The sequence below is a fragment of the Nycticebus coucang genome, chromosome 16, assembly GCF_027406575.1.
Source record: "Nycticebus coucang isolate mNycCou1 chromosome 16, mNycCou1.pri, whole genome shotgun sequence".
NCBI lineage: Eukaryota > Metazoa > Chordata > Mammalia > Primates > Lorisidae > Nycticebus > Nycticebus coucang.
Genome location: NC_069795.1, coordinates 63,054,330 through 63,081,803, shown reverse-complemented (window position 1 = coordinate 63,081,803; position 27,474 = coordinate 63,054,330). Strand labels below are relative to the sequence as shown.

The window sequence follows — 27,474 nt, the reverse complement described above, 5'->3', positions numbered from 1 at the left end:
AGTAAAAGTCCTTGAATGACTCAGTTCACAAAGGGGTTCTTTCTGACCTCTCTCCTCTCTGCTAAAATCCCAGTCAGTGTCAATATGCAACCACCAGCTCAGAAATCTCCCAGGTGAGCTTTAAGATTCTATTTTGGGGTGCCTTGGGCTTATGCAATTACACACTCATAATGCTACATTTCAAAAAGGAAATTAAGATCAATATGCAGTTGATCTTAGGTAAATCATGACCTATCTCTAATTCCCACTGGAAGCTAACACACACACACATACACAAAAGACCACTCAGCAAAAATTTCTCTAGTTCATCTTGGACAAAGCAAGTATCAAATCCCAAGTATATATTAATGGTGTCATTTATGAAATATCACATGTTAATGAACTTAATGTATTGGTTTTCTCAGCAGCCTTTCAAGTGAATGAATACATACCTAATTATACATATTTATAGATAGTAAGTGGCATTGTGTCTCTCATTTTTTCAGATAAAATATTGACTTGCTCTTAAAAATTTATAGTATTCTCTCTTCTTTATTCATTGAGAAGATTTTTTTAACTTAGAAGTATCAAGAAAATCAAATTTATGAAAGTATTATGACATTGAAATAGTATATAGGTGAACACTTCAACCTTTAAGTATAAATTTTCCACAAAGTAATACAAAAAAACACTGATAATATTTGCTATTCAAAATTGTCACAGCAAACTGATTTAAGCAGAATAAGAAAGCCTTTTATAAAACTCTAAGGAATAACATCTTCTATGTTTTGAAACCTACAATTACAAAAAAAAAAACAAAAAAAAAAACAGCTAATATATTTTTTTCCGAGTCAGAACCAACTCACTTAAATCTAAGGGACTGCCTCAAGATTCATATAGAGCCATGTAAATATTAATACTCCACTAAGACTAGCAAAGTAGATTCCTATAAAAGATCCTGAAATTTGAACTAATTGCCCCAGTATTTCTCACCATGGGATGCTCAGATTACTTGCAACGGAATAACCTGGGGTATGTGTTTTAAAATACTATGCCTTACTACTCAACCATAAAAAAAAAAAAAAAAAAAAAGAAAGAATTTCTTTTGCAGCAAATTGGATGGAACTGGAAGCCATGATCCTAAGTGAAGTATCTCAGGAATGGAAAAACAAATACTGCATGTTTTCACTTAAATGTGGGAGCAAAACAGTGGGTATACATGGTTATTATAGAGAGTGGTACAACCAACTTTGAAGACTCAGAATGGAGGAATGAAAAATTACCTATCAGGTACAATGTACTCGATTTGGGAGATGGGTACACTAAAACCCCTGACAGCACTGCTACATAATTCATCCATGTAACATAACTGTACTTGTACCCCCTAAATCTATTGAAATAATAAATAAAATACTGATTCCTAATCCTTACTCGAGACCTACTGAATCAATCTCTGCAACTAGGGCTGAGAAATCTGCATGTTTAGCAGTTTCCCCAAGTGAATCTTAAGCATGTTAAAGGATAAGTACCCCTGGTCCAAACAAATAGAATAAACTAGCATTTTTGAGACTTCACCAGCATGGATACATAACTATTCCCTTTAAATTTATGGAACGTCCCATACAAATCTATGATGACAGAAATACATCTGATTAGTTAAAAAAATAAAAAACATTCTCTGTATTTTCTCAAATGTAATAATTCTTCTAAAAATCATACACCAAAAACTATCAGACTGTGCCCTATAAAACTATTTTTGTAGGCCAACATTGGTCAAATAGTGGCAATTTCTATATAATAACATACAGATGCTTTCAAATTCTTTTGGAAACTACTTCAAAAATGAAAACATAAGCAAAATAAGCATTCACAGCAAATACTTACAAAATACTCATCACCACAATAACAGTACTACAGTTTTCCACTTCCTTTTTCTTTCCTGCAGATCACAAGAAAAAGGGCTGCATTACATAAGGATTGTGATTACAACAGACAAAAAATTTAATATTCATTTGAAAAGCGCTGAAAATAAAATTTTAAAAATTATTTGTAATGAAAAAGTAATTTAGAATGAATTCCCTGTACCTCCTTTATGATTTTGATACCCTGAGTAACAGGAAACAGCCTACAAAGAGAAAACCTATAGCAATCATTCAAATTTGACTTACATTACAAATTAATTTACTCTAAAATTAAAGAAGAAATTCAATACATCAAGCATGACACCTAGCTAAGTACTCTCTCTGCAAATAATATTTGAGTTGGGTTTACATAGAATGCTTCCCTCCTCAAAAAAAAAAAAAAAAACATCGTTCCAAAATTAAAGAGCCATTACTCTGTCTTTTTTCATTTATTTATTTTTGTGTGTGTGTGTGTTTTTTGGCCAGGGCTGGGTTTGAACCGGCCACCTCTGGCATATGGGACCAGCGCCCTACTCCTTGAGCCACAGGCACCACCCAAGAGCCATTACTCTTAAATAGTAGATAAACATATTCACATTAAGATATAAGTCTCAGAAGAAGGCATGACAGTTTCATAACTGAGAGGAAAGAGTAACAGTCAGTAGAAGCAAGATATCTTCAAAATTAGAGTGGGGATGATCAAAGTCAAATTCCATCTTTACAGTTTCGCTGGGCTGGCCCTCCTTACACAGGAGTAAGAGCAGTGTATTCAAAGGTAGAAATCAAATGTCTATAAATGTAGGCATGAAATAAACGAGCAAAGCAGTCCAGAAGGCGGGAGGGTGGTGACCGTGCTGGGAGCTGTGGCAAGCTGGGGTAACACTCCTAATGGCACAGCTGCAACTAAGCTCCAACCAACTGCTGCTAGGAAGGGATTTGGGTCCACGATTGTCAGATCTGAGTTTTTATAGAAAAATGTCTCAATTTTTCAAATGCCATGTGGGCCAAATAAAAAACTTGTACTGGCCATGTGTCTGCCATTTTGCAACCCCTCTTTTATAGTTACCTTTTAAAAATTCCCTGTTTGAAAAACATTATCCAAAAAGGAGAGAAGGAGGGGAGGCCTTTTAGTGGATGTATCTTACAAGTAAGAGGCACATTCTACTTCACATTAATATAATCTTTCATCTTGGTTTACCAGGTGACAGCTACCTGTAATCCCCATTTTGGTCTCTAAACCCACATCTCCAGGGGAACGCTGAGAAGAATTTCGTTTAGCAACTGTTTCCGTTCTGTTGAATGGTCGCCTTCTCTTCCGTAGGCTGCTAAGTTTTCCAGGGTCTTCAGTGGACTGATTTAATATAGATTCTTCTGCTAACAAATCTGATTCTAAGAAGAAAATAAAAAAAGGATCTTTAGATAGTTATGTATATAGAGCAGATACCTTCTGAACTATAAGATAAAGCAGTTTGGGGTTTTGTTTGTTTAAGCCTTCATAACTTTACTCCTTAGATCTTTATGGCCTAGATTCAAACTTTATTCTTAATAAAAAGCTTTAGAGAGCACAATGACCCCATAATGAGGGGTTTCATTATTCTAAGAAGAATGTGTATTAAAAAATGATGGGCTCATTAGAGCAAATTTGCTATGTGCTATATCAAATATTAATGTAATGATTTCAGTTAGAGAAATAACAGGCTACTCACACCAGATCATTTGACAGATTTCCAAGACAGGTTATGGTATTTGTCAACTTTAAAGGAAGGACTAGCATATGTAGTTCTACTTTTCAGGGAGGGTTTGTAAGAGAGAAATACTGATAAAGAAAATCTGCAAACAAACTTAAAACCTCATTTTTGCCATTAGTTTCCTTTGCCAGATTTTTTTATTAGAAGCTCATTATCCAGTAGCCAAACTAATTTTCTTTCTTTTTTTTTTTTTTTTGAGACAGAGTCTCACTATGTTACTCTCAGTAGAGTGTGGCATCACAGCTCAAAGCAACCTCAAACTCTTGGGCTTAAGTGATTCTCATGCCTCAGCCTCCCAAATAGCTGGGACTATAGGCGCCCGCCACAATACCTGGCTATTTTTTTGTTGTTGTTGTTGTTACAGTTGTCATTGTTTAGCTGACCCAGGGCCAGGTTCGAACCCACCAGCCTCAGTGCATATGGCTGGCACCTTAACCACTGTGCTACAGGCGCCAAACCAAGGCCAAACTAATTTTTGAGTTTAATTTTCTTTTCTCCTGATAAAAAGTTTAATAATGAAATAGCTAGAGAAAGAAAGGCAAGGAAAATAATCAACAAATCAGACAAACAAAGCCTTAAATTACCTTGAGTTGACTTACCACTAGCTATGCTCATATATGCTCATATATCCTTTTCTCATGTATATATTTGTTAACACCCAAATAGGTCAACTCTGTCACTTCCTCCAGTCAGCCTCCTGTATTCACCTCCACCCAAACCATAGATGTACATAATACCATTGCTATGTGGGCCTACATATGCCTAGGAAAGTTGCAACCAATGAGGGGGGTTTGAGCCTGAGGACTCTCCAGATCTTGGACAGCACAAGTGTGTATCTATCTCGGGTTACGCAGTCCCTTCCTGCAGCCTGCCTCCTGGGCTCCTTGCAGAAGCAGGGCATATGACAGCTCTTATATAACTGTGTTATCTTGACAAGTCACTTAACATCTCTGTGTTTCAATTTCCTCTTTAGAAAAAAAAAAAATTTTTGGTTGTTAGAAGTATGAAATAGTCAATATTTATAAAGCACACAGAACTTTATCATACATATGTCTGGCATATAACAAGCATTACAGAAGTGTTTATTAGACCAATGAAAATTAAAAGTTTTGATATTCTGGGCGGCGCCTGTGGCTCAGTGAGTAGGGCACCAGCCCCATATGCCGAGGGTGGCGGGTTCAAACCCAGCCCCGGCCAAACTGCAACCAAAAAATAGCCAGGAGTTGTGGCGGGCGCCTGTAGTCCTAGCTGCTCGGGAGGCTGAGGCAAGAGAATCGCGTAAGCCCAAGAGTTAAGAGGTTGCTGTGAGCCGTGTGACGCCACGGCACTCTACCCAAGGGCGGTACAGGGAGACTCTGTCTCTACAAAAAAAAAAAAGTTTTGAAATTCTACAAGTGGTAGAATGAATGGATAGTGGGAACCATGTCAGTGGGGGTCATTCCAACATCACCTGTCAGTTCCTGCTACGAATCCAAATGAAAACTCTATCCATTCATTGCTAATAAATGCTATCTTTATGAAAATATATAAATAAAAAAATTTACAAACCAAGCTGTTTGAAATAGTCTTCCAATGAGCTCCAGGTATTCTTCTCAATTAAAGATCTGACAAGGCCCCATGGTTGTTTTCTGTATTTCAAATCTGTGGAAACTCTAATAGAATAAGAAAGAGAGAATATTTATTTAAAGAACAGACTTTAGTTATATTAATGCAATAACTGTAAGGCTGTATTCAATGGAAAGCCAAAGGGATTAAAATGCATTAAGATTATAAAAGAAAATGTGTTCATTAGTAATGACTTCTTTAAAAATTCATGTGTGCTGCTAATAATTCCATCAAATTTTTCTTCTCAGTACTTCCCATGTTATCTCTTTCCTTTCTTGCACCCTGAATTTTCTTTACCTAAATAAAGGCTCAAAATAAATGCAAAATGTTCTAAATTCTTTGTATAAAAATCTCTAGTGGTCACACTCATTAGTTGAAAGTAACTATTTTACTTAGACTAAGCCACCTCTCTCTTCAATGCCCCAACATTTCTCACTTCCCACTGCAGCAGAGTGAACTACTATTCACTGTGTGCTCTCCAGAAGTCCCAGGCTCTTTGCCATTAAACAGGGTCACGTGACTGGCTATGGCCAATAGGTTGCAAGCACAATTTTACAGCTTTCTTCCTAGGGCAACTGAAACAATACATATTCTGGAACACAGAGCTGCAAGATGTTACAGCCTTCTTCAGCAGGAGCCTTGAGGGAGAAGCCCCACCTTTCTGCTGACTACACCTTTCTGCTGACCACTGCTGGATATGTAATTAGAACAAGAAATAAAGCTTTATTGTGTAAAGATATTACTAACAATTCAGGATGAATAAATTACCAGGGCATAATCTAGCCTATCCTGTAACACACTCATTTACACTCACCTTAGCCTGCATTTATGTTTTGCAGATCGGATGATACAGTATCTATTCAGGGTATAGAAGTAATCATGGTAGGGGACGTCATGTGTCATTACTTCTGAATCTACCAAATAAAACCGTGCTTCCTGACTTTCTTTATTCAGTGTCTGCCAAAATAAGATTAAAAAAATTTTGTATGTACATGTTTCATGCATAAAGTTTCTTGCCAGTTTAGAATATGTATACTAGGGGCGGCGCCTGTAGCTCAGTGAGTAGGGCGCCGGCCCCATATGCCGAGGGTGGCGGGTTCAAACCCAGCCCCGGCCAAACGGCAACAAAAAAATAGCCGGGCGTTGTGGCGGGCGCCTGTAGTCCCAGCTGCTCAGGAGGCTGAGGCAAGAGAATCGCGTAAGCCCAAGAGTTAGAGGTTGCTGTGAGCCGTGTGAGGCCACGGCATTCTACCCGAGGGCGGTACAGTGAAACTCTGTCTCTACAAAAAAAAAAAAAAAAGAATATGTATACTAGGATTCCTTCTGAGAAATTACCGAAGTCATAAGAAACCTGTTTACAAAGCTAGAAGAGCCTCCATGTTGATTATACTGCCAAAGAAATAAGAAGGGACTGACAGAAACGGTGTTTGCTGCTTCTCTGTCATTTCGCTGTATAATTCTTTCTTTCTTTTAGGTGTAAGGAAGGGCAAGGAACCAAATAATTTCTTATGTGTATTATGTTATTAGTTTATAGCATTTTACATGGTCTTGTTAGGGGAACAATTCAAAAATCAATTGAACAAAGTAAGAACTCCACCATAAAATTCACCAAGTTTTGTAAAACCACCCTTTTATAAAACCAAATCAAAAAAGTGAAAAAGGTTGGTAACCAAACAAAATATTGCTTATCCTAAACAGAATTTAAACTAGTTGCTGGCCAAACCATTCTCATTTTAACCACACCTTTCCTAACTATCTTCCAAGGGGAAAAAAAGAGGTGGAGGGGGGTCTAACGTTATCAAAGACTTCCCACTACTAAAATACCAAACTTTTCTTAAATGTTAACAATTTTTCAAGAATTTTTAAAAGGTAAAAAATAAGTTCTTTTTTTTTGTTTGTTTGTTTTGGTTTGGTTTTTCTTTTGTTAACCAGGCCCAGGCCAGGTTCAAACCTACCAATCTCAGTGCACAGGGCCAGCACTCTAACCACTGAGCTATGGGCACCTAGCCAAGGAATAAGTTCTTTTTAACACTGATGGACAAGTGTTAAAAGTGCTAAAGAAAACAACTAGATCAGATGTTAAGAGATATTTTCAGACTACCTGCAAAACAGATATTTCAACACAAACTGACTGAACACACACTCCATCATAAGACAGTGTGACAGTGTCACACTGGCAATAGAAGAGCATTAAATATCTCACGCAGTATTTAATTTAGAAAATTCCATCTCTTCCCATGTCATAGCAGCCATCTAGTTGTTGGCCCTTCACATTACCATGTAAATCATATTTCCACAGTGATCTTTTTAAAATCTTTCATTATGAAAAACTTAAAATTTACGTAAGAACACAAATGAAGTATTATAAACCCTCCTCATGAAACAGCTTAAACAAAATTAACTCCTGTCCAGCCTTGTTTTATCTGTCCCGGGGCCTACAGCCCATCCCCTCCACCACTGTCCTCTGCCTGGCTAGACAGATTACTCTTCTTTCTTTTTTTTGAGACAGAGTCTCACTTTGTTGCCCTCGGTAGAGTGCTGTGGCATCACAACTCACAGCAACCTCCAGCTCTTGGGCTTAGGCGATTCTCTTGCGTCAGCCTCCTGAGTAGCGGGGATTACAGGTGCCCGCCACAACGCCTGGCTATTTTTGTTATTGTTGTTGTTGTTGCAGTTTGGCCAGGGCCAGGTTTGAAACTGCCACCCTTGGTATGTGGTGCCAGTGCCCTACTCACTGAGCCACAGGAGCCGCCCTAAATTACTTTTCAAAGATATCCCAAACATCAGTGTAATCTCATCCATAAAAAAAAAATATATATATATATATATACTTCAATATATCTCTGTTTTTTTTTTTTTAAGAGACAGAGTCTCACTTTATCACCCTCGGTAGAGTGTCGTGGCATCACAGCTCATAGCAACCTTCAACTCCTGGATTTAGGCGATTCTCTTGCCTCAGCCTCCCGAGTAGCTGGGACTACAGGCGCCCGCCAGCCACAATACCCGGCTATTTTTTTGCTGCAGTTTGGCCAGGGGTGGGTTTGAACCCGCCATCCTCGGTATATGGGGCTGGCGACCTACTCACTGAGCCACAGACACCGCCCCAATATATCTCTTTATAAATTAATTCTTAAGTATAGCTCTTTTAAAAATATTGTCTTTAAAACATAGCTATAATACCATTATTACACATAAAAAATTAAAGATTCCTTAAATCTCATAAATACCTCTTTAATAGGTGGTTAGTTTGAATTAGGATTGGGCTGGTATGGTTTATATGCCTCTTAAGTCTCTTTTAACCTGTAAGAATTTCTCCTTTTTCTCCTTTTTTCTTGCCATTTACTTGTTAAAATTGTCTTAGAATTTGGTGACTATGACAAGCATCTTCTCTCTTCCCACATGCACAACTCTTTTGGAACACTGACAGAGCAGACGTACCTGCTTTTCAGTGGCAGCGGTGCATTTCCCGGAAAGTGGATTATTAAGGACTATAGTGTAGGTCATGGTTCTCAGTTGGTCACCTCCAGTTTCTGCAGTCCAAGGGGTAGATACTATATCTAATCACAGCAAATATAACATAGTTAGTTCTAGAAATTTGAAGGGTATGACTTTAAATGTAATCCAAGGGATAGTTTTAGAATTATTTAATTTTTTTTTTTTTTTTTTTTTTTTCTTTCTTTTTTTTATTGTTGGGGATTCATTGAGGGTACAACAAGCCAGTTACACTGATTGCAATTGCTAGGCAAAGTCCCTCTTGCAATCATAGAATTATTTAATTTTTTATTTTTGACCAGTCCTAACTTCCTTGTAACTCTGGGTTGTCAGTTTAACAGTAAAGAGAGATTAAGTGTTAGGCAATCCTCTTATATGTGACATATTCCCCATCTCTGATGCATTTATTTCTAAATTGTTTTCTATTAATATACTTTTAGTTTTTCAGAAGGTAAAATAAAAGTTGGTTCATCTGTAGGCTTCTTTTTAAAATCTCCAATACATATGGTGAGAAGTAATGACAACAGAAACAGATAGAACACTTTAACATTCCCCTCATTGAGGACCAACTGGAAGACATTTGTCATGCAGCAATATGACCTTGATACCGACTTGCGGAGAAATCACATTAATGTTATGAGACATCATGTAACGTTACTGACTTGTCCGCTGAAATCTTCAATCAAGGTAGGGTGATGGAACATTAATGTTTATATAAATTTTTCTATATTAACAAGGCATTGCATAGGAAAATGACATCATCTACGAATATATAATTTTGTTTGCCTAAAAGTTTCAAATAAAAAAATAATGGACCAGGCACGGTGGCTCATGCCTGTAATCCCAGCACTTGGGAGGCTGAGGTGGGTAGATTGCCTGAGCTCCTGAGTTCAAGACCAGCCTGAGCAGGAACGAGACCCTGTCTCTAAAAATACAGCTAGAAATGGGGTGGGCGCCTATAGTCCCAGCTACTAGGGAGGCTGAGGCAAGAGAATCACTTAATCCCAAGAGTTTGAGGTTGCTCTGAACTGTGACTGCCATGGCACTCTACCCAGGGTGATAAAGTGGGACTCTGTCTCAAAAAAGAACACAAAAAGGCTCAGCGCCTGTGGTGGCTAAGGCGCCAGCCACATACACCTGAGCTGGCGAGTTCGAATCCAGTCTGGGCCACCAAACAACAATGACAGCTGCAACAACAACAACAACAAAATAGCCGGGCGTTGTGGTGGGCGCCTATAGTCCCAGCTATTTGGGAGGCAGAGGCAGGAGAATCACTTGAGCCCAGGAGTTTGAGGTTGCTGTGAGCTGTGAGGCCATGGCACTCTACCCAGGGCAACAGCTTGAGGCTCTGTCTCAAAAAAAAAAAATCTAATGGTTAATAAAACACCTGGATTATAAACAATATTTAAATTGACCATAGAGCAGAGTGCTGTGGCTCATGCCTGTAATCCTAGCACACTGGGAGGCTAAGGTGGGTAGATTGCCTGAGCTCAGGAGTTCGAGACCAGCCTGAGCAAGAGCCAGACCCCCGTCTCTAAAAATAGCCGGACGTTGTAATGGGCACCTGTAGTCCAAGCTACTCGGGAGACTAAAGCAAAAGTATCGCTTGAATCCAGAGTTTGAGATTGCTATAAGCTATGAGGCCACAGCCCTCTACCCAGAGTGACCAAGTGAGACTCTGTCTCAAAGAAAATAAAATTAAAATAATAGGCTGGGCGCCCGTAGCACAATGGTTAGGGTGCTGACCATATACACCGAGGCTGGAGGGTTCCAACCCAACCTGGGCCAGCTGAACAACAACGACAACTGCAACAAAAAAAATAGCCACACGTTGTGGGGGGTATCTGTAGTCCCAGCTACTTGGAAGGCTGAGGCAAAAGAATAGCTTACGCCCAAGAGTTAGAGGTTGCCGTAAGCTGTGATGCCACAGCATTCTACCAAAGGTGACAGAGTAAGATTCTGTCTCAAAAATAATAATAATAATAATAATAATAATAAATAAATTGACCATAGAATAACTTCCTTTGACTATGTCAAATGACTCATATGAATGTCTGTTGCTGCTGTCTTCTAATTTTATATAACAAGCTAACCGGGGTACTCCCAAAGCTAACAAAATATTAGTTAGTTTCAAATACTATTAGCTTATTTGAGCTGTTTACCAAAATAGAATTTTTTTTTTTTATGGCCCTCTGTAGAGTGCCATGGCCTCACACAGCTCACAGCAACCTCCAACTCCTGGGCTTAAGCGATTCTCTTGCCTCAGCCTCCCGAGCAGCTGGGACTACAGGCGCCCGCCACAACGCCCGGCTATTTTTTGGTTGCAGTTTGGCCGGGGCCAGGTTTGAACCCGCCACCCTCAGTATATGGGGCCGGCGCCTTACCGACTGAGCCACAGGCGCTGCCCCAAAATAGAACTTTTAACAAATACTTTATGAGCACAACCAATTTTTTAAATAGAACCACTTTTTGGATTTTCATTGTAGTATACTATAGCTACTACGTATTGTGATCTCAAGTGATAGCTCCATAATTTCCACAAAGGAAATGCACACATGTACCACCATTCAGATCAAGGTATAGAATTCATACCAGCATCCCCAAACCTCTCTCCCAGTCTTTACCTACATGAATCTCCACAGTGGTAACCACTATGCTGACTATATACTCATCAATTTGTTTTGCCTGGTTTTTAACTTTATATAAAAAATATTATACACGGATAGCCTGTACTCTCTATATAAAGAAATTATACATGGATAGGATAGCATGTACTCTTTTGCATCTGACTTCTTTTGCTTAACATCACGTCTGTCAAACTTACTCATGTCATTATAAGTGGTAGTAGTTTCCATTTTGCATTACTATCATATTCTTTTGTGGGAACACACAATTTGTTTATCTATTCTATAACTGATGGCTGTTTGGACTGTTTTGAGTTTTGAGCTATTATAAATAACACTTCTGTGAACATTGTAGCTCACGTCATTCAGAACACACATGTACCCATTTCTGGTGGGTGTATTCCTAAAAGTGGAATTGTTGAATCATGGAGAATTCGTAACTTTGATACCACCAAATCACTTAGGGCAAAGTAGTTATTCCAACTTATACTCCACCAGAACTCAATTGTTTCATAACAGAACCATTGAGAATTAGGTTTAACCCAATTATTTATTGGTACCTTAATGAATAAATTTAGTTTTAGTTTTCAAAGGGTCTGAATTTAATTGTGAGTAGCATATACCTAATTAACAATTATACTGTTCACAGGTGAATTTAGCCAAACATAAATACCAGTTTATATATCACCAAAGTAAAATCAAAGAATGTCTAATTTTTTTTCCTCACAACACAAATCAGTTTTTATAGTGGCCATTACCCTCTAAAGCAGGGGTGTCCAATCTTTTTTCTTTCTGTTACACATTGGAAAAATAAGAGTTGTCTTGGGTCACAAATTAAATTCACAAACACCAATGAAAAGCGATGAGCAAAAGAAAAGGTCGGTGTATACTTTTCATGTATCTGACATCACAGATAAGTGAAATAGTCCTCCAACAATCTGCCTGTGGGCTGCAGTTTGGACACCCTTCCTCTAAAAATTACACAGGGTGTCCTATAAAGTTCATGGGCAATTGACAATGTAAAACTATATTAAATTGCACATGAACTTTATAGACACCTAGTATATAAAATCCTCCCAAATTTGTCATTTGGTAAGAACACAAGGACCAACCTATTACATTTCTAGAATTGGCAAACTTCTGCATAAAGCGTGAACTGGTGAACAGCAACTCAAACATTCTCTCAGCACTGATATGAAAAACACGGTTGATATAAAGTCTTCCATGAAGATCTTTCTCAGGAATATTTTCTAGAAAAACAAAAATAGATGAAATCAAGGCAAGATAATTTTAAGGTTTTGTGGGTTTTTGTTTTGCTTTGGCACAAAATGGTTTTCAAATGTGATGACAATGATCAGCACATTCTAATATTAAAACTAAATTATAATTACATACATGTCATATATACTACAAATAACTAGACATAACTATATATAGTTAACTAAGGTACACATAATCAATATTTCAATTGCCAAGCCCAAAAGATACAGAAATACACAACTTGAATGACATCAAACCTCCATCATCTGTTATTCAAAAGAATATTTCAAAGTGACAAGGGCAATATGGAGACACGCTGGATGGTTTCTACCACAACAATTATTGAATAGCAAGTCCTAACTCTGAATGCTTAAACATTCAGTAAATACTAAGTCATCAATGGCTATAGTATCTGCTACACGCACTAGCTTGTCAGCCAGAGTTATATTTCAACCTGACTTAATAATGCTGATTCCCCCAAGATAAGAATCATTGTATTCACAACCTATTTTCAATATCACACACTAAAAGAAGCAAGAAATCCTTCTGAAAAGTATTATTTCAAGCTGAATTTCATGCCAAACATAGTATTATATTTATTCTGGGAACTTGATAATGATAATTATATTGAAAACTACCGGTAGCAAATAAAGAGGCGCAGTATCTGTTCATCTCTCCTCATATTCCCTGGAACAATACATAAAATGGACCGTACTCAGATGGTACTTAACTGTACAGAAGACATGGTGCTAAGCACCTCACAAGTTTCGACTCGTCTTGTGCTCACTGCAACCCTGTGAGCAAAGAGGCAGTATCATCATCATCATCTGCACTGTACAGATGAGGAAACTGAGGCACAAGAGAAATGCCAAGGCTCCATGACTAGTCACTAACTGATCTGGAATTTAAACCCACTCCGGCTCCAAAGCACACAAACTTAACCACTTTTTTACACTGCCAGGAGGAGTTTAGCTTAGAAGAAACAAAAAGTAAAGAAAAAAAGACGGCTAGGAATAGAAGCCTGGTAAAATAAAAGAAGTAGCATAAAGCAATCCAGTATGAAATTTTTATGATTTCAGTACTAGGATTATTTATTGCTATTTCAAGAAGTATCCTCCATCAACTCAGAATGAAAAATGTGACAAAGCTCCTATTTCAGAAACCAACTCCTAAGAATGATCTGTGTAAAGCATCTGTTAATATTCCTCGGTTTGGTTTAAGTAAAAGCGCATTAGTCTATGGATCAGGAAATATATTCTAGCTCTGGTTTCATCACCAACTATTTCTACTTCCCCCTCATTAAATGATTTGTGTCTATTTTGTTACAGGTAAAAGGAACTAAGGGATATCAGGGAAATATTCCTTCTCCCTGCAACAATACTATATGTGAGGAAAAACTATTCACCACAATTTCAAATAATGGCTCGTTTAGTGTAGAAATGAATCATGAAAGTGGGTAATCTTCTAAGGCTTTGTGAGGTATTTCCTAATTAGGCTCTTTCTAATAAAGAAGTATTGCATGTTCACTGTAAAAACAATTCAAATGTTCACAAAGAAAGCAAAAAACTATAGGTGATTCTATTGATCCCTCTTGTTTCTTTCACAGAGCTTAACCCAATTTGTAATTCTATCTTCAAATGACTTGTAAACTTTCTCCTGCACTAGACTCTAAATTCCATGTGAGTGGGGACCATGTTGATTTTAAACACCTGCATATTAACATATCCAGTGCTTGGCACATATGAAGTTTTAAATAACTATTTTTAAATGGAAAATTGTTACTGAAAATGCCAAAAATAATTTAGGATCTACTTTTATTTCTAGAGCTTTGAATATGCAACTCTCTCTCTCTCCATATATATATATATATATATACATATATATATATTTTTTTTTTTTTTTTTTTTGCAGTTTCTGGCCGGGGCTGGGTTTGAAACCACCACCTCCGGCATATGGGGCCGGCGCCCTACTCCTTTGAGCCACACGCCGCCCTGCAACCATATTTTTAAAAACTTTTATTTTGGAATAATGTGAGATGTTCAGTAAACTAAACTAGGCTTTATCTTTTTCTTCAGCAACATCCTTTCCTGTGCAAGGATCCAACCCCACGTACCATGCTGCATTTAGTTGTTACGCCTCCTTGGTGTCCTCTGGTCTCTGACAGCTTCTCCCTCTTTCCTTGTTTTTTATGATCTTGACATCTAAAGGTTCCTAATCAGGTATTTTTTTAGAAGGCCCCTCAATTTAGGTTCATCTCACGTTTTTCCATGATTAGAGTGGGATTGTGAATTTTTAGAAAAAATACCATAAAACCAAACTCAGGGAATACAGGATATCAACATGATTTATAATGTTAACCTCAATCAGTTGGCTAAGGTAACATCTGGAGGATTTTTCCACTACAAAGCTAGTATTTTTCCCTTCCCATACTGTATTCCTTGGAAATGAGTTACTAAGTTCAGTCCATACTGAAAGAGAGGAAAACTAAGCTCTGTGTCCCGTAAGGAGGAGTGTCTACAAACATCATAGGGAACTCTGTAAGGAAGAGTTGTGCTTCCTTGCCCATTTATGCATTTACTCAATCATTTGTTTTTATCAGTATGGACTCATGAAGTTATTTTATTCTTCAGGTTATAATCCAATTCTATCACTATTTTGTTGCTCAAATTATTTGATTTGGCCATTAGGAGCTCTTTCAGGTTGACTCTTATATTCTAAATTCTTCTATATTTCTTCTTTTTTTTTTTTATTCTTAAGTACTTTCTTACTTTCTAGCACTATATCACACTCTAGGTTTGTCTTCCCTACACTGTGTTAGAATCAGCCTTTTCTCTATGAAGCTCTAGAACTATAACCTTTCAAAATTAAGCTTCTTGTTTTGACTTACAAGGAAACAAATTACACTTATATGTATGTATCTCAGTATAATATTTTCCTATTTTTAAATCGCATTATTAGATAAAATATTCTGAACGATGACTGATAAAAGCATAATTTGTAGTATCGCTACCAGAAATTAACAATAATATCTTTGCATGTACATTTGTTCAAGGAAGTAAATATATGAAATAAACTATTTCCTCCTGAGATAATTCATTTGTGAAATTCATGATACTTTAAAGCTTCCTATCTAAATAACATCAACAATGGTATTGCTGGAACATGTTAAGACAGCAGGTGGTATTTTATAAGTGGGGAAAGGAATACTGCTCAACCCAGTAGCAGGTTCCCAGTGATTTCCTACAAAGAGGAAATATTATTTCAAACACATCATCTTGAAAGTGGACAATAGAAATGGCATAAAATGAAATAAAGAGGAGAAGCACATGGACATGAAAAACACTGAAAACATGCTGACCAGTCTTTGGAGAGTCCATGAAAAATGTACTATATAGTTATACAAGAAAAGCAATTGATTTAGAGTTTAACTTAGCAACTAAGAATACACAATTCGTTATATTTTCCATTTTCTAAAAACCAGTAACCTGCTATTATTCTTTATGCCTGGAAAAACAAGTTCAATTGGAGAGTTTTATTAAAAAATCTGACTAAGCTAACTGTGCCAAGGTTACCTGGCCCAGCCTCCTGCTGCTTCCCTGACATGCTTGCCCACTGCTTGGCTTTTTCTCCAGCTTTCCCCAGAGGTCTGTTTGTCCTCACCATTATTAATCAACAAGTATCATCTGATATTCTGATTCTTGTTACTGTTTGCTAGGCTTGGCTTCTAATTCATCTTGTTCTGTCAGCCATAGATCATGGATTCCAATTTTGCTATTCCTATGTGCCCCTCCCACTGCCTAATCTTTGCTTCAGACTTAGCTTCAGTCTGCTTCAGCACCAGTGACTTTGGTCAGGAAATCCTGTCACTCCAGAGTTTGTCACCATGACACAGCCAGGTATCTCATACCCTAAGCCAATTTTCAGCTTTCACTCATGGTTCTACCTCCCAGGCAGAGATTTCCCATAACAAAATAGAAAAGGAAGGTAGAAGAAGTAGATCCTGACAGCAATAGAAATATGTCCAGAAAAAGCGCAGCCATAATTTCTTTGTACTTGTGGATATAGATACATTATGTCAACCTGTCTTCCTTTGCCAGGGTTCGGATGTTCTAAACTCCTCTTCCAGACTGGACGTTTGCTAGCATTCCCTGGCCTGGGAAAGTCTATCAGCAATGACCCCTTAGATAAATGAAGACATTCTATGGCTTATTCTGCAAATTGTTATGTATTACAGTTTTAAATTAATAATACAGTTTAACATATTAAGACAAAATGCTTAGCATTTTGTTCAGCAGCTGGACACTCAGAGGCCATTTCTGGAAATACAAAAATATCCTTTTTTTTTTTTTTAGAGACAGTCTTATTTTTTGTCACCCTCGGTAGAATGCTGTGGTGTCATAGCTCATAGCAACCTCCAGCTCTTGGGCTTAGGCAATTCTCTTGCCACAGCCTCCCGTGTAGCTAGGACTACAAGTGCCTGCCACAATGCCCAGCTATTTTTTTGTTTTAAATTAATAATATAGTTTAACATATTAAGACAAAATGCTTAGCATTTTGTTCAGCAGCTGGGTACCCAGAGGCCATTTCTGGAAATACAAAAATATTCTTTTTTTTTAGAGACAGAGTCTCACTTTGTCACCCTCAGGAGAGTGCTGTGACATCATAGCTCACAGCAACCTCTAGCTCTTGGGCTTAGGCGATTCTCTTGCCACAGCCTCCCGAGTAGCTGGGACTACAGATGCCTGCCACAACGCCCGGCTATTTTTTTGCAGTTTGGCTGGGGTGAGCTCAAACCCGCCACCCTCAGTATACGAGGCCGGCACCCCATTCACTGAGCCACAGGCACCACCCCACAAAAATATTCTTTAAAAAGGCATCCTTTAATCTTGGTGAGTTCTAAATGCCTAGTACAGAGTGAGAGATTCTATTTAATTTTATTTTTCAGACAGAGTTTCACTTTGTCACCCTGGGTAGAGTGCCATAGCCCCATGCAACCTCAAACTCCCGGGCTCAAGTGATTCTCTTGTCTCATCCTCCCGAGTATGTGGGACTGTTACAACACCGGATATTTTTAGAGACAGGGTCTCAATCTTGCTCAGGCTGGCCTTGAACTCCTGAGCTCAAGGGATCCGCCCACCTCAGCCTCCCAGAGGGGTAGGATTACAAGTGTGAGCTACTACACTAAGCCTCTATAGTGAGAGTTTTTTTTTTTTTTTTTTTGTAGAGACAGAGTCTCACTTTATGGCCCTCGGTAGAGTGCCGTGGCCTCACACAGCTCACAGCAACCTCCAACTCCTGGGCCCAAGCGATTCTCTTGCCTCAGCCTCCCGAGTAGCTGGGACTACAGGTGCCCACCACAACACCCAACTATTTTTTGGTTGCAGTTTGGCCGGGGCCGGGTTTGAACCCGCCACCCTCGGTATATGGGGCCAGCGCCTTACCAACTGAGCCACAAACAAAAGAATTCAGTTAAAGTAGATTCTAGGCAAATTTTGCCCTTCTGGGACTGGACTAGAAGCTCTTCCAGGTCCCTCCCTGAGATACCTCATGATGCTCTGCTTTGTGGGTTCTTGGAAGGGATACATGGGTCTAGAGGGAGTCTCTACATATAAACAGCCCAGTGCCTCCCCCAAAACAACTACAGGCAATAGAAAAGAGGAAAAAAAAAATCTTTTCATTTTCTCACTCAGCCTACTCTCTACAGAAGATCAAAATACTGTCATTTTAACCAAAATGGTATTTAAAGTGATCTGCCATCCACCTAGCTCCCTCTAAACCCACATGCATATTTCCAAATCTTCTGGGATGGTTTACTTCTTTTTGACCTTTACCATTGTCTATCCAGTTCATTGCCTTCAAGAATCTTTATAACATCACCTCTCTAAAAACATAATAAACAGGTTCATTATCATGCCCATTTAATATACGTATATGGCAAGCCCAAGAAAGCAGCAGGAATACTTATTTGCTATCTAATTATAAACTAGTAAGAAAAAAGTCATCACCCCATTCACTTTAAATAAAACCTGCACTGGGTGGCGCCTGTGGCTCAGTGGGTAAGGCACCTGCCCCACATACTGAGGGTGGCGGGTTCAAACCCGGCCCTGGCCAAACTGCAACCAAAAAATAGCCGGGTGTTGTGGCGGGCGCCTGTAGTCCCAGCTACTCAGGAGGCTGAGGCAAGAGAATCGCTTAAGCCCAGGAGTTGGAGGTTGCTGTGAGCTGTGTGAGGCCACGGCACTCTACCGAGGGCCATAAAGTGAGACTCTGTCTCTACAAAAAATAAATAAATAAATAAAACCTCCACAAACAGAGAGCTGATGTTACATGAAAACTCTTCCTCACATAATTCTACAAAGCCAAATGGTCTTTTACAAAGCCAAATGGTCTTTAAAGGAGCAAAATATGATTAGGGCTCAGATGTAATATAGAAACTATGCCACTGTTATTCTTCCTTTATTTCTAGATATATACATGGATTTTATGAGTTTTAATAGTATATTTTATATAATTTATCATTAATATTTTCATAGTAACTCAATAATGAAATTACTTTTTAAGGATCATTCTTATAAAACAGCAGGTGAGAAAGAAGAAAAAAAACTTCTTGTTTTGGTGTTACTTACCTGTTTAGCCACTGGGGGCCAGAGTAGATCTTCCTATAGTCCTAAATTCAGACAGACAGGGTGTTTCTAACTCATGCCCTGTTGCATATTGAAACAAGCATGGTAAGGACACTAACAGTCAACACCCTCAGTCTCTTCAAATGTCTCCTACTGTGCTGACTTCCATGTCAATGATCTTACTTTAAAAAAAAAAAAGTTCTTAAAATGCCTATTTAGTAAATACAACCAATTTCAAGTTATTGGCACTAATTAAAGAAAGTGGGGAGCGCATGATTTTCCTTTAAAGATCTACTGTTTTGGTTTTTTTTGTGGTAGAGACAGAGTCTCACTTTATCACCCTTGGTAGAGTGTCGTGCCATCACAGCTCACAGCAACCTCCAGCTTCTGGGCTTAGGTGATTCTCTTGCCTCAGCCTCCCGAGTAGCTGGGACTACAGGTGCCCGCCACAACACCCGGCTATTTTTTGTTGCAGTTTGGCCAGGGCTGGGCTTGAACCTGCCACCCTCGGTATATGAGGTCGGTGCCCTACTCACTGAGCCACAGGTGCCGCCCTAAAGATCTACTTTTTATTGTCTCTACTTTTGCCTCTGTCTCCCATCCATAACATATACTCTTAAACCTGAAACATGAGAAATGCTGTATCTATGACCTCTTTCTGAGCCCTAAAAGCGGCACAACATGCAAACTAATATATTTGTTTTGGACGCTTTAAAAATATGTTTAGGGGCCAGGCTAGGCTAGGTGGCTCACACCTATAATCCTAGCACTCTGGGAGGCCAAGGCAGGTGGATTGCCTGAGCTCAAGAGCTCAGGACCAGCCTGAGCTAGAGCAAGACCTCATCTCTAAAAAATAGCCAGGTGTTGTGGCGGGCACCTGTAGTCCCAGCTATCGAAGAGGCTGAGGCAAGAGAATTGCTTTGAGCCCAAGAGTTTTGAAGTTGCTATGAGCCATGATGCCATAGCACTCTACTGAGGGTAACAAAGTGAGACTCTGTCTCAAAAAAAAAGAAATTAAATAAAAATAAAAGTATGTTTAGAAAGAGTAAATTTTATGTTGGGGAAATTCACATTAATATACAATGAGGCAGCGCCTGTAGCTCAGTGAGTAGGGCACTGGCCACATACACCAAGGGTGGCAGGTTCAAACCCATCGCAGGCCAGCTAAACAACAATGACAACTACAACCAAAAAACAGCTGAGCTGGGCGGCGCCTGTGGCTCAGTGAGTAGTGTGCTGGTCCCATATACCGAGGGTGGCAAGTTGGAACCCAGCCGGGCCAAACCACAACAACAACAAAAAAAAATAGCTGCGTGTTGTGGCAGGCTCCTGTAGTCCCAGCTACTCAGGAGGCTGAGGCAAGAGAATCGCCTAAGCCCAAGAGCTGGAAGTTGCTGTGAGCTGTAATACCATAGCACTTTACCAAGGACAACAAAGTAACTCTGTCTCTAAAAATAAATAAATAAATAAATACACAATGAACTTATGTTTATGTAAAACAGTTGGGAAATGACTCACATTGACTAACTCAATATTATTGAAATACAGTGGAGACTCAGCGGCTAGGGCACCAGCCACATACACTGGAGCTGGCGAGTTCAAACCCAGCCTGGGACTGCCAAACAACGACAACTACAACCAAAAAGTGTCTGGGCGTTGTGGTGGACGCCTGTAGTCCCAGCTACTTGGGAGGCTGAGGCAAGAGACTCACTTAAGCCCAAGAGTTGGAGGTTACTGTGAGCTATGACGCCACAACACTCTACCTAGGGCAACATAAGTGAGACTTCTCTGTCGCAAAAAAACAAAGAAATACAGTAGAGATGCCTCTTTATTACTTCTTCCAAGTGAAAGGTGTTCAGTTAGGATAATTCCTGCCCTCTCTCTACCCCTTCATTCACTTCACCCACAGAAAGTAGATTAGTGTTAAGGAATGAATATTTGTGTACCCCCAAAATTCTTATGTTGGAACCCAACCGGCAGCTAACCCTCAGTGTGACTGTCATTGGAGATGGGGCCTCTAAGGAAGTAATTAAGTTAAATGAGGTCACAGGGTGGAGCACTGATGGGTAGAATTAGCATCCTTACAAGAAGAGACAACATACCAGAAGAGCACCTGCTCCCCGGCTCTCTCTCTGTCTCCTCTCTCTGAGGACAGGCCACATGAGGACACAGGGAGAAGGCAGCCAGCCAGAAAGACAACCCTCACCAGAAAACAACTCTGCTGAACTTTGATCTGGGACTTCTATCACCAGGCATTGTAAGAAAATAAATTCCCATTGTCTAAGCCACCCAGGCTGTGGCATTTTGTTAAGGCAGCCTGAGCTTAGTAATACAGTTAGTAAATATGGAAGGAGTACGCTGGGCAGGCCTGACACACTTCTGTCCACCTTCTTTGTGGAATGTAGGTGCCCACAGAAGCCAGTATCCTCCAGGCGCAAACGTCCCTCTACCTGGAGAGGAGGTTAAACACAGCCTGTGAGTGATAGGAAAGTCTATCTCATTCTTGAACTCCATCAGCAACCCACTTATCTTTCACACACAGCTATAATCCTCTAACTTCATCACTGTTAGTATCAGAGATGATATTTTGGCTTCTGTCTGACATGGTCTTTGTTTTCTTTACCAATTTGGTTACAACAGGGTAGTTGAGAAGGACTGATAATGTGTTGAACCCACTTAAGACCTCACATTTACATGGATTACAATACAAAACAAGTAAAAAAAAAAATTATCCAGAATATAATACTTTTGAAGTTCAGAGGGCCTTTGGGTCATGCTTCTGATTATTATTTATCATTTTATTAGAACTAAGGCAAATCTTTCTTAGCCTTCTAAAACCAAGTAAGTCCTTTCAATGCCATATGGAATATTATCATTTCTCTTTATAATAAATTTCAGCTATAGGATCCTCCATTAAAAATGAATTGAAAGGCTAGGAGTGGTGGCTCACACCTCTAATCCTAGCACTCTGGGAGGCTGAGGCAGGTGGATTTCCTGAGCTCACAGGTTCAAGACTAGCCTCAGCTAGAGCGAGACATCTCTAAAAATAGCCAGGCGTTGTGACAGGCTCCTATAGTCCCAGCTACTTGGGAGGCTGAGGCAAGAGGGTCACTTGAGCCCAGGAGTTTGAGGTTGCTGTGAGCCATGAGGCCATGGCACTCTACCTAAGATGACAGTAAGACCCTATCTCAAAAAAAAGAATTTAAATTAAATGGAAAGACAATAGTAAAAATAAATCAAATTCAAGGGTAATTATAATGAAATGTCCATGCTTCTGCTTTCAAAAACTCATCTCATATTTCTAAAATATAATCACAGTCAAAAGCTTGTATCTTCACACACAGGAAGTTGAATATTCTTCTGAATAATGTGAGTAAAATTTTTTTAAAAAATCATTAACTGATAGAATGATTTCTTTTCAAAAAAATTTCATAATCTTCTTTAATCCTTTCTGGAAGCTATACAATAATTTAAATTAATGCTCATCTCAAAATGCACCCCTCCCATGACTACTTGCTTTCATAATTATGCACAAAACAGGCTTAAATGAGGAGTGGCCTAAATGAATAACAGGTAACTCTACCTATAAAATGTGAGCATATTTTGCTGCCTGGTATACAGGAATGGCCATACAGATTTTTATTAACAGATTTGTTTTTCCATTGGCACGGCTCCGTCTCCATTGCCTTAAGGCTTGGAATTTTAAAAGCTAAATGTGATGAAGATTTTTAAATTCCAAGTTTCAGAAGGAAGTGGAGTTAAGTTAGACTTAGTAGCCGTTTTTGCCTCTTTCTCCAACTTCCAAAAGGTGGTTCCCCAATCTTTCCGGCACCAGGGACTGGTTTCATGGAAGACAATTTTTCCACAGACGGTTGGGGGGCGGGGTCTGATAGGAGGCGGAGCTCAGGCAGTGATATGGAAGGCAATTTTTCCACAGATCCGGAAAAGGCAAGGGTGTCTGGGGAGAGATGGGGGAATCTAACAGGAGGTAGAGCTCAGGCAGTGATGTGAGTGATGGTAAATGGCTGCAAATACAGATGAAGCTTCACTCACTGGCGCACTGCTCACCTCCTGCTGTGCAGCCCAGCTCCTAACAGGCCGTGGGCTATCCTGGCCCACAGCCTGAGAGTTGAGGACAGTAGCTTTATAGGGTGAGACTGAATCTAATGCAACTAAATTCTCAGTCTGAACATACTTAATACAAAGATAAACATTTAAAACTACAACTGAAATTTTATTAAAATTAATTAGAAATTCTTTACCTTCATCAAAAGAATCTGAAGTGCTGCTTTTGTCCAGAGAAAGATACTCATTTTTATTCAAGTCCAGTGATTTTGATGGTACTCTACTTAACCTCTTTGGTGAAGTTAGTAAAGGACTCTTTTTGATCTGTTTCTCTCTTTGGGGCTCCTCTTTCCCTAAGCCCTAGAAGGCAAACAATCCAGTTAAAAAAAAAAAAAAAAAAAAAAACAGAATCTTTTAGGCTTAGATTTTACAGTAAGAACTTTAACATTGGGCAGCACCTGTGGCTCAAGGAGTAGGGCGCCGGTCCCATATGCCAGAGGTGGCGGGTTCAAACCCAGCCCCGGCCAAAAAAAAAAAAAAAAAAGAAAGAACTTTAACATTACAGATGGTTTAAACTACAGCTCTTTGAAAAATATTCATAGCATTTTGTTTGTTATATTTATATCACATTTTCAATGCTGCTAAATGTTAGCTCGTAAAATATTAGTAAATAATATATAACACTCTGAAGTCACTTTCTTATACAATAATGAAAAACAAATTTATGAAAAACATCATATAAAAAGAACTCACAGATAGTTAACATCATGTGAATCACAGAAAAGAAAAGAAACAGAGAAAAAAATAATGGAACTATCAGTTTTCTGGAGTGGGTAAGAGAGAGGAGCCAAATCCGGTTAGTTTCCCCTGCCAGTGTCTGCCCCATCACCTCAAAGGAGAGAACTCACCCATATCTCAAGACCTGAAGGAGAAAGGGAAAGAAAATGGAGAGACAAAAAGTCACATAAGAGTACAGTGTGGAAGAGAAGATTCACAGGGAAATTAATCTCATAGCAAACTCATAAAAATACAATTGGCTTTGCTGGAAAGGATCTAAGAGTTTAGGCATTAAAATATATTCAACATAAGATGCTATTTGCAATTTCTGGGATGGTTATTTCTACCAATAAATTTAATGGTAGGCATTAAGTGTGAATGCTATCATCATGTTACCAGTCCAGTAGATTAGTACTGTGTTATAATCAGGCTTAGCAGAACAGTATAAAAATCTATATTAAACCATATGGCAAAATATTTTCTTGCATTGTCTATGTGTATACAGATGAGAGAGAGCAAAAAGCAAATAGACAATCCTTATACTTCCTGTCCCATGAGATCCTTGAGCTGCACCAAACAGCAAAAGCAACTCCAGGGAGGATACAGGTTTCCAGTGGCCACTCAGAAAGCAGAATAACAACTGAGACCCACGACACGATTTATGAGAGGATTATGTTAACCTAGTCAGAAGATCGATTCTTCAAGCAGAGATCACTGCTAAAAGCAAGACAATTTATTTGGAAGCTCTAACTATAAAGCAACATGTTTATTTAGCTAACTCAGGGCCCCTTTAACAAATACTAAGTAAAGTTTCCCTGCAGCTCCATAATTGTTTCTCCTCTTATTGAAAACTAAGTTATATTTTCTATTATAAAACACATAGATACTTATAAGGAAAATAGCAGTCACATTTCAGTGATGATTTTTATTTTCTTGGTTCTATATTTCTATTTGAAATCTTACAAATAATATTAATTTTATAACAAACATTTTCATTTTGGAAAAAAATTATTTCTGTATTTTTGTTATTTCCAACTTTGCTGGAAGTAAAATCAATGCAAAGTGACCTTGTATCTGTCAACAACTAAGAATCTCACACTACCCTTGAATGCAAAAGGGAAAAAAAAAAGACTAAAACGTGTGTATTATTTGTATTCCATAACCCGAAAACGTTATGTAACACCAATCTTAGACATTAATGAATGTATGATCCATCTTAAAACTTTAAGTTACTCGCTTCCATTGCACAAGTAGAAAGTTATTAAAGGTCTGTAGATAAATACATTTTGCAAGAATGCAAAGAATATAGATGCATCACTGTTTTCTGAAAAAAGCTGGTAACTTGGCAGCTTTTCACATAAATACATTATCTTTTGATGTTTTCCCAACATTTACTCAGAAGAGCCCTAGGAAGTTCCCTGGGGGAGGGTAGAAATGGACCATTGCTGGCCACATGCAGACTCACCTTCAATTACAACAGTTTATGGTTATTAGATACTTAATGTGTGTTAAGAATGTTCCAAGTAGAATCATGCATCGTTTAACAATAGGGATATATTCTAAGAAATGCATTATGAAGCAATTTTGTCATTGTGCCAACATCATAGAGTGTGCCTAAACAAACCTAGATGGCATAGCTTACTACAAACCTAGGCTGTATGTCTAATGTAGCTATTGCCCCTAGGCAACAAACATGGACAGCATGTTACTGTAGTGAATACTGTAGGCAACTGTAGCACAATGTTAAGTATTTGTATACTGAAACATAATTAAACATTGAAAAGGTACAGTAAAAATATGGTATAAAAGATAAAAACTAGTACACCAGTATAGGGCATTCAGCATGGAATGGTGTCTGCAAGAATGGAAGTTGTTCTGGATGAGTCAGTGAATGAATGTGAAGGCTTAGGACATTACCATGCACTACTATAGACTTTATAAACACTGTACTTAATTCATAAAAAAATTCTTTCATCAATAATAAACTAAACTTAGCTTACTATAACTTGTTAAATTGATAAACTTTTTAATTTTTTAAAAACTTTCGACTGTTATTATAACACTTAGCTTAAAACATAAATATACTGTACAACTATACAAAAGTATTTTCTTTCTTTATGTCCTTATTCTATAAACCCTTTTCTATTTTAAAATACTTTATTTTTTTACTTTTAAAGGTTTTTGTTAAAAACTAAGAAACAAACACCCACATTCGTCTAGGCCTACAGAGGGTCAAGACCATTAATTTCACTGTCTGCCACCTCCACATTTTGTTCCACTAGAAGGTCTTTAGGGGCAATAACACACACAGAATTGTCATCTCTTATGTTAGCAGCACTTCTGAAATACCTCCTGAAGGACCCGTCTTACGCTATTTTACAGTTAAGTTAGGTTGTTGTTTTTTTTAATATAAGTAGGAGTATACTCTCAAATAACAATAAAAAGCATATTACAGTAAATACACAAGCTAGTAACATAGTCATTTATTATCATTATTATGTATTATGTCCTGCACCTAATGGTATGTGCTATATCTACTTTTATATGAAAGACAGTGCAGTAGGTTTGTTTACACCAGCATCGCCACAAACATTTGAGTAATACGTCATCACGCTGCCACATTACAATAGCTATGATGTCAGCGGCAATAGGAATTTCTCAGCTCCATTTCGAGTACTTGAAAAAATAAAGGAAGAAACCAATGACTCTAAAGCTCAGTGTTTAATTGAAGTACCCGCTTTAGTAGGCAGCTTAAGCAGCCTTTATTGTTACTCAAGCTCAGGGGCTCATCAAAATAGACTCTTCAAAATAGACTCTTTCCACCACGCTACTCGCCATGGGAAAAATTCTGCTAACTACAAATTTCCCCATCTTGTTATTTTTTTAATTGTATTTACTCTCCCTATAGACTGCTGCTCAGGGAACTGCCTGGTAGCTTTGCTACACTTTATCCAGCTCTGAATAAAATCACACATTTTTCCAGCATTATCTCTGGTACCTATAAACTTAAAACTCTTCTCCTAAAGTAGCAACCTGACATCTTGGGTTTTTAAACGTTTTATATATTGTATTTTTATTTGATCATATATTATAATGAATACATAGCAGTATAAGATATATTTTTAAAGAGATATTATATACTAACTCCTTTCGCTGAATTCCCATCAAGTGACTCTGTTTCTGAAACCCGATTTAGTGATTCACGAGTAAAACTGATGGACCTGGATAATTTTTCATCTCTCTCCCCCGAGTTATCCAAGCTGTTTTGTCCTGGACTTCTGTAAGAAACACATTATAGAAAATTAAGGTCACTTCCATACAAATAAGTGATTTGGTTTCCTCTTTGAGGTCCTTTTCTATTATAAAGCATTTTGACACAAATGGATTATTGCAACATAAC

General features: G+C 38.4%; 1 protein-coding gene across 2 annotated transcripts in view; it reads right to left on the bottom strand.

The window, feature by feature from the left end:
- GRAMD1C (GRAM domain containing 1C) overlaps positions 1–27,474 on the bottom strand; it is a 98,185-nt gene that overhangs the window by 7,621 nt on the left and 63,090 nt on the right. For both annotated transcript variants that reach the window (XM_053564209.1, XM_053564208.1), the window contains 8 exons: positions 27,220–27,352; positions 23,495–23,657; positions 12,462–12,599; positions 8,672–8,790; positions 6,048–6,190; positions 5,177–5,280; positions 3,093–3,269; positions 1,864–1,918 (listed from right to left, as the gene is read on the bottom strand). In XM_053564209.1, the coding sequence (XP_053420184.1) occupies positions 1,864–1,918; positions 3,093–3,269; positions 5,177–5,280; positions 6,048–6,190; positions 8,672–8,790; positions 12,462–12,599; positions 23,495–23,657; positions 27,220–27,352 (1,032 nt within the window). The remainder of the gene's footprint in view (positions 1–1,863; positions 1,919–3,092; positions 3,270–5,176; positions 5,281–6,047; positions 6,191–8,671; positions 8,791–12,461; positions 12,600–23,494; positions 23,658–27,219; positions 27,353–27,474) is intronic.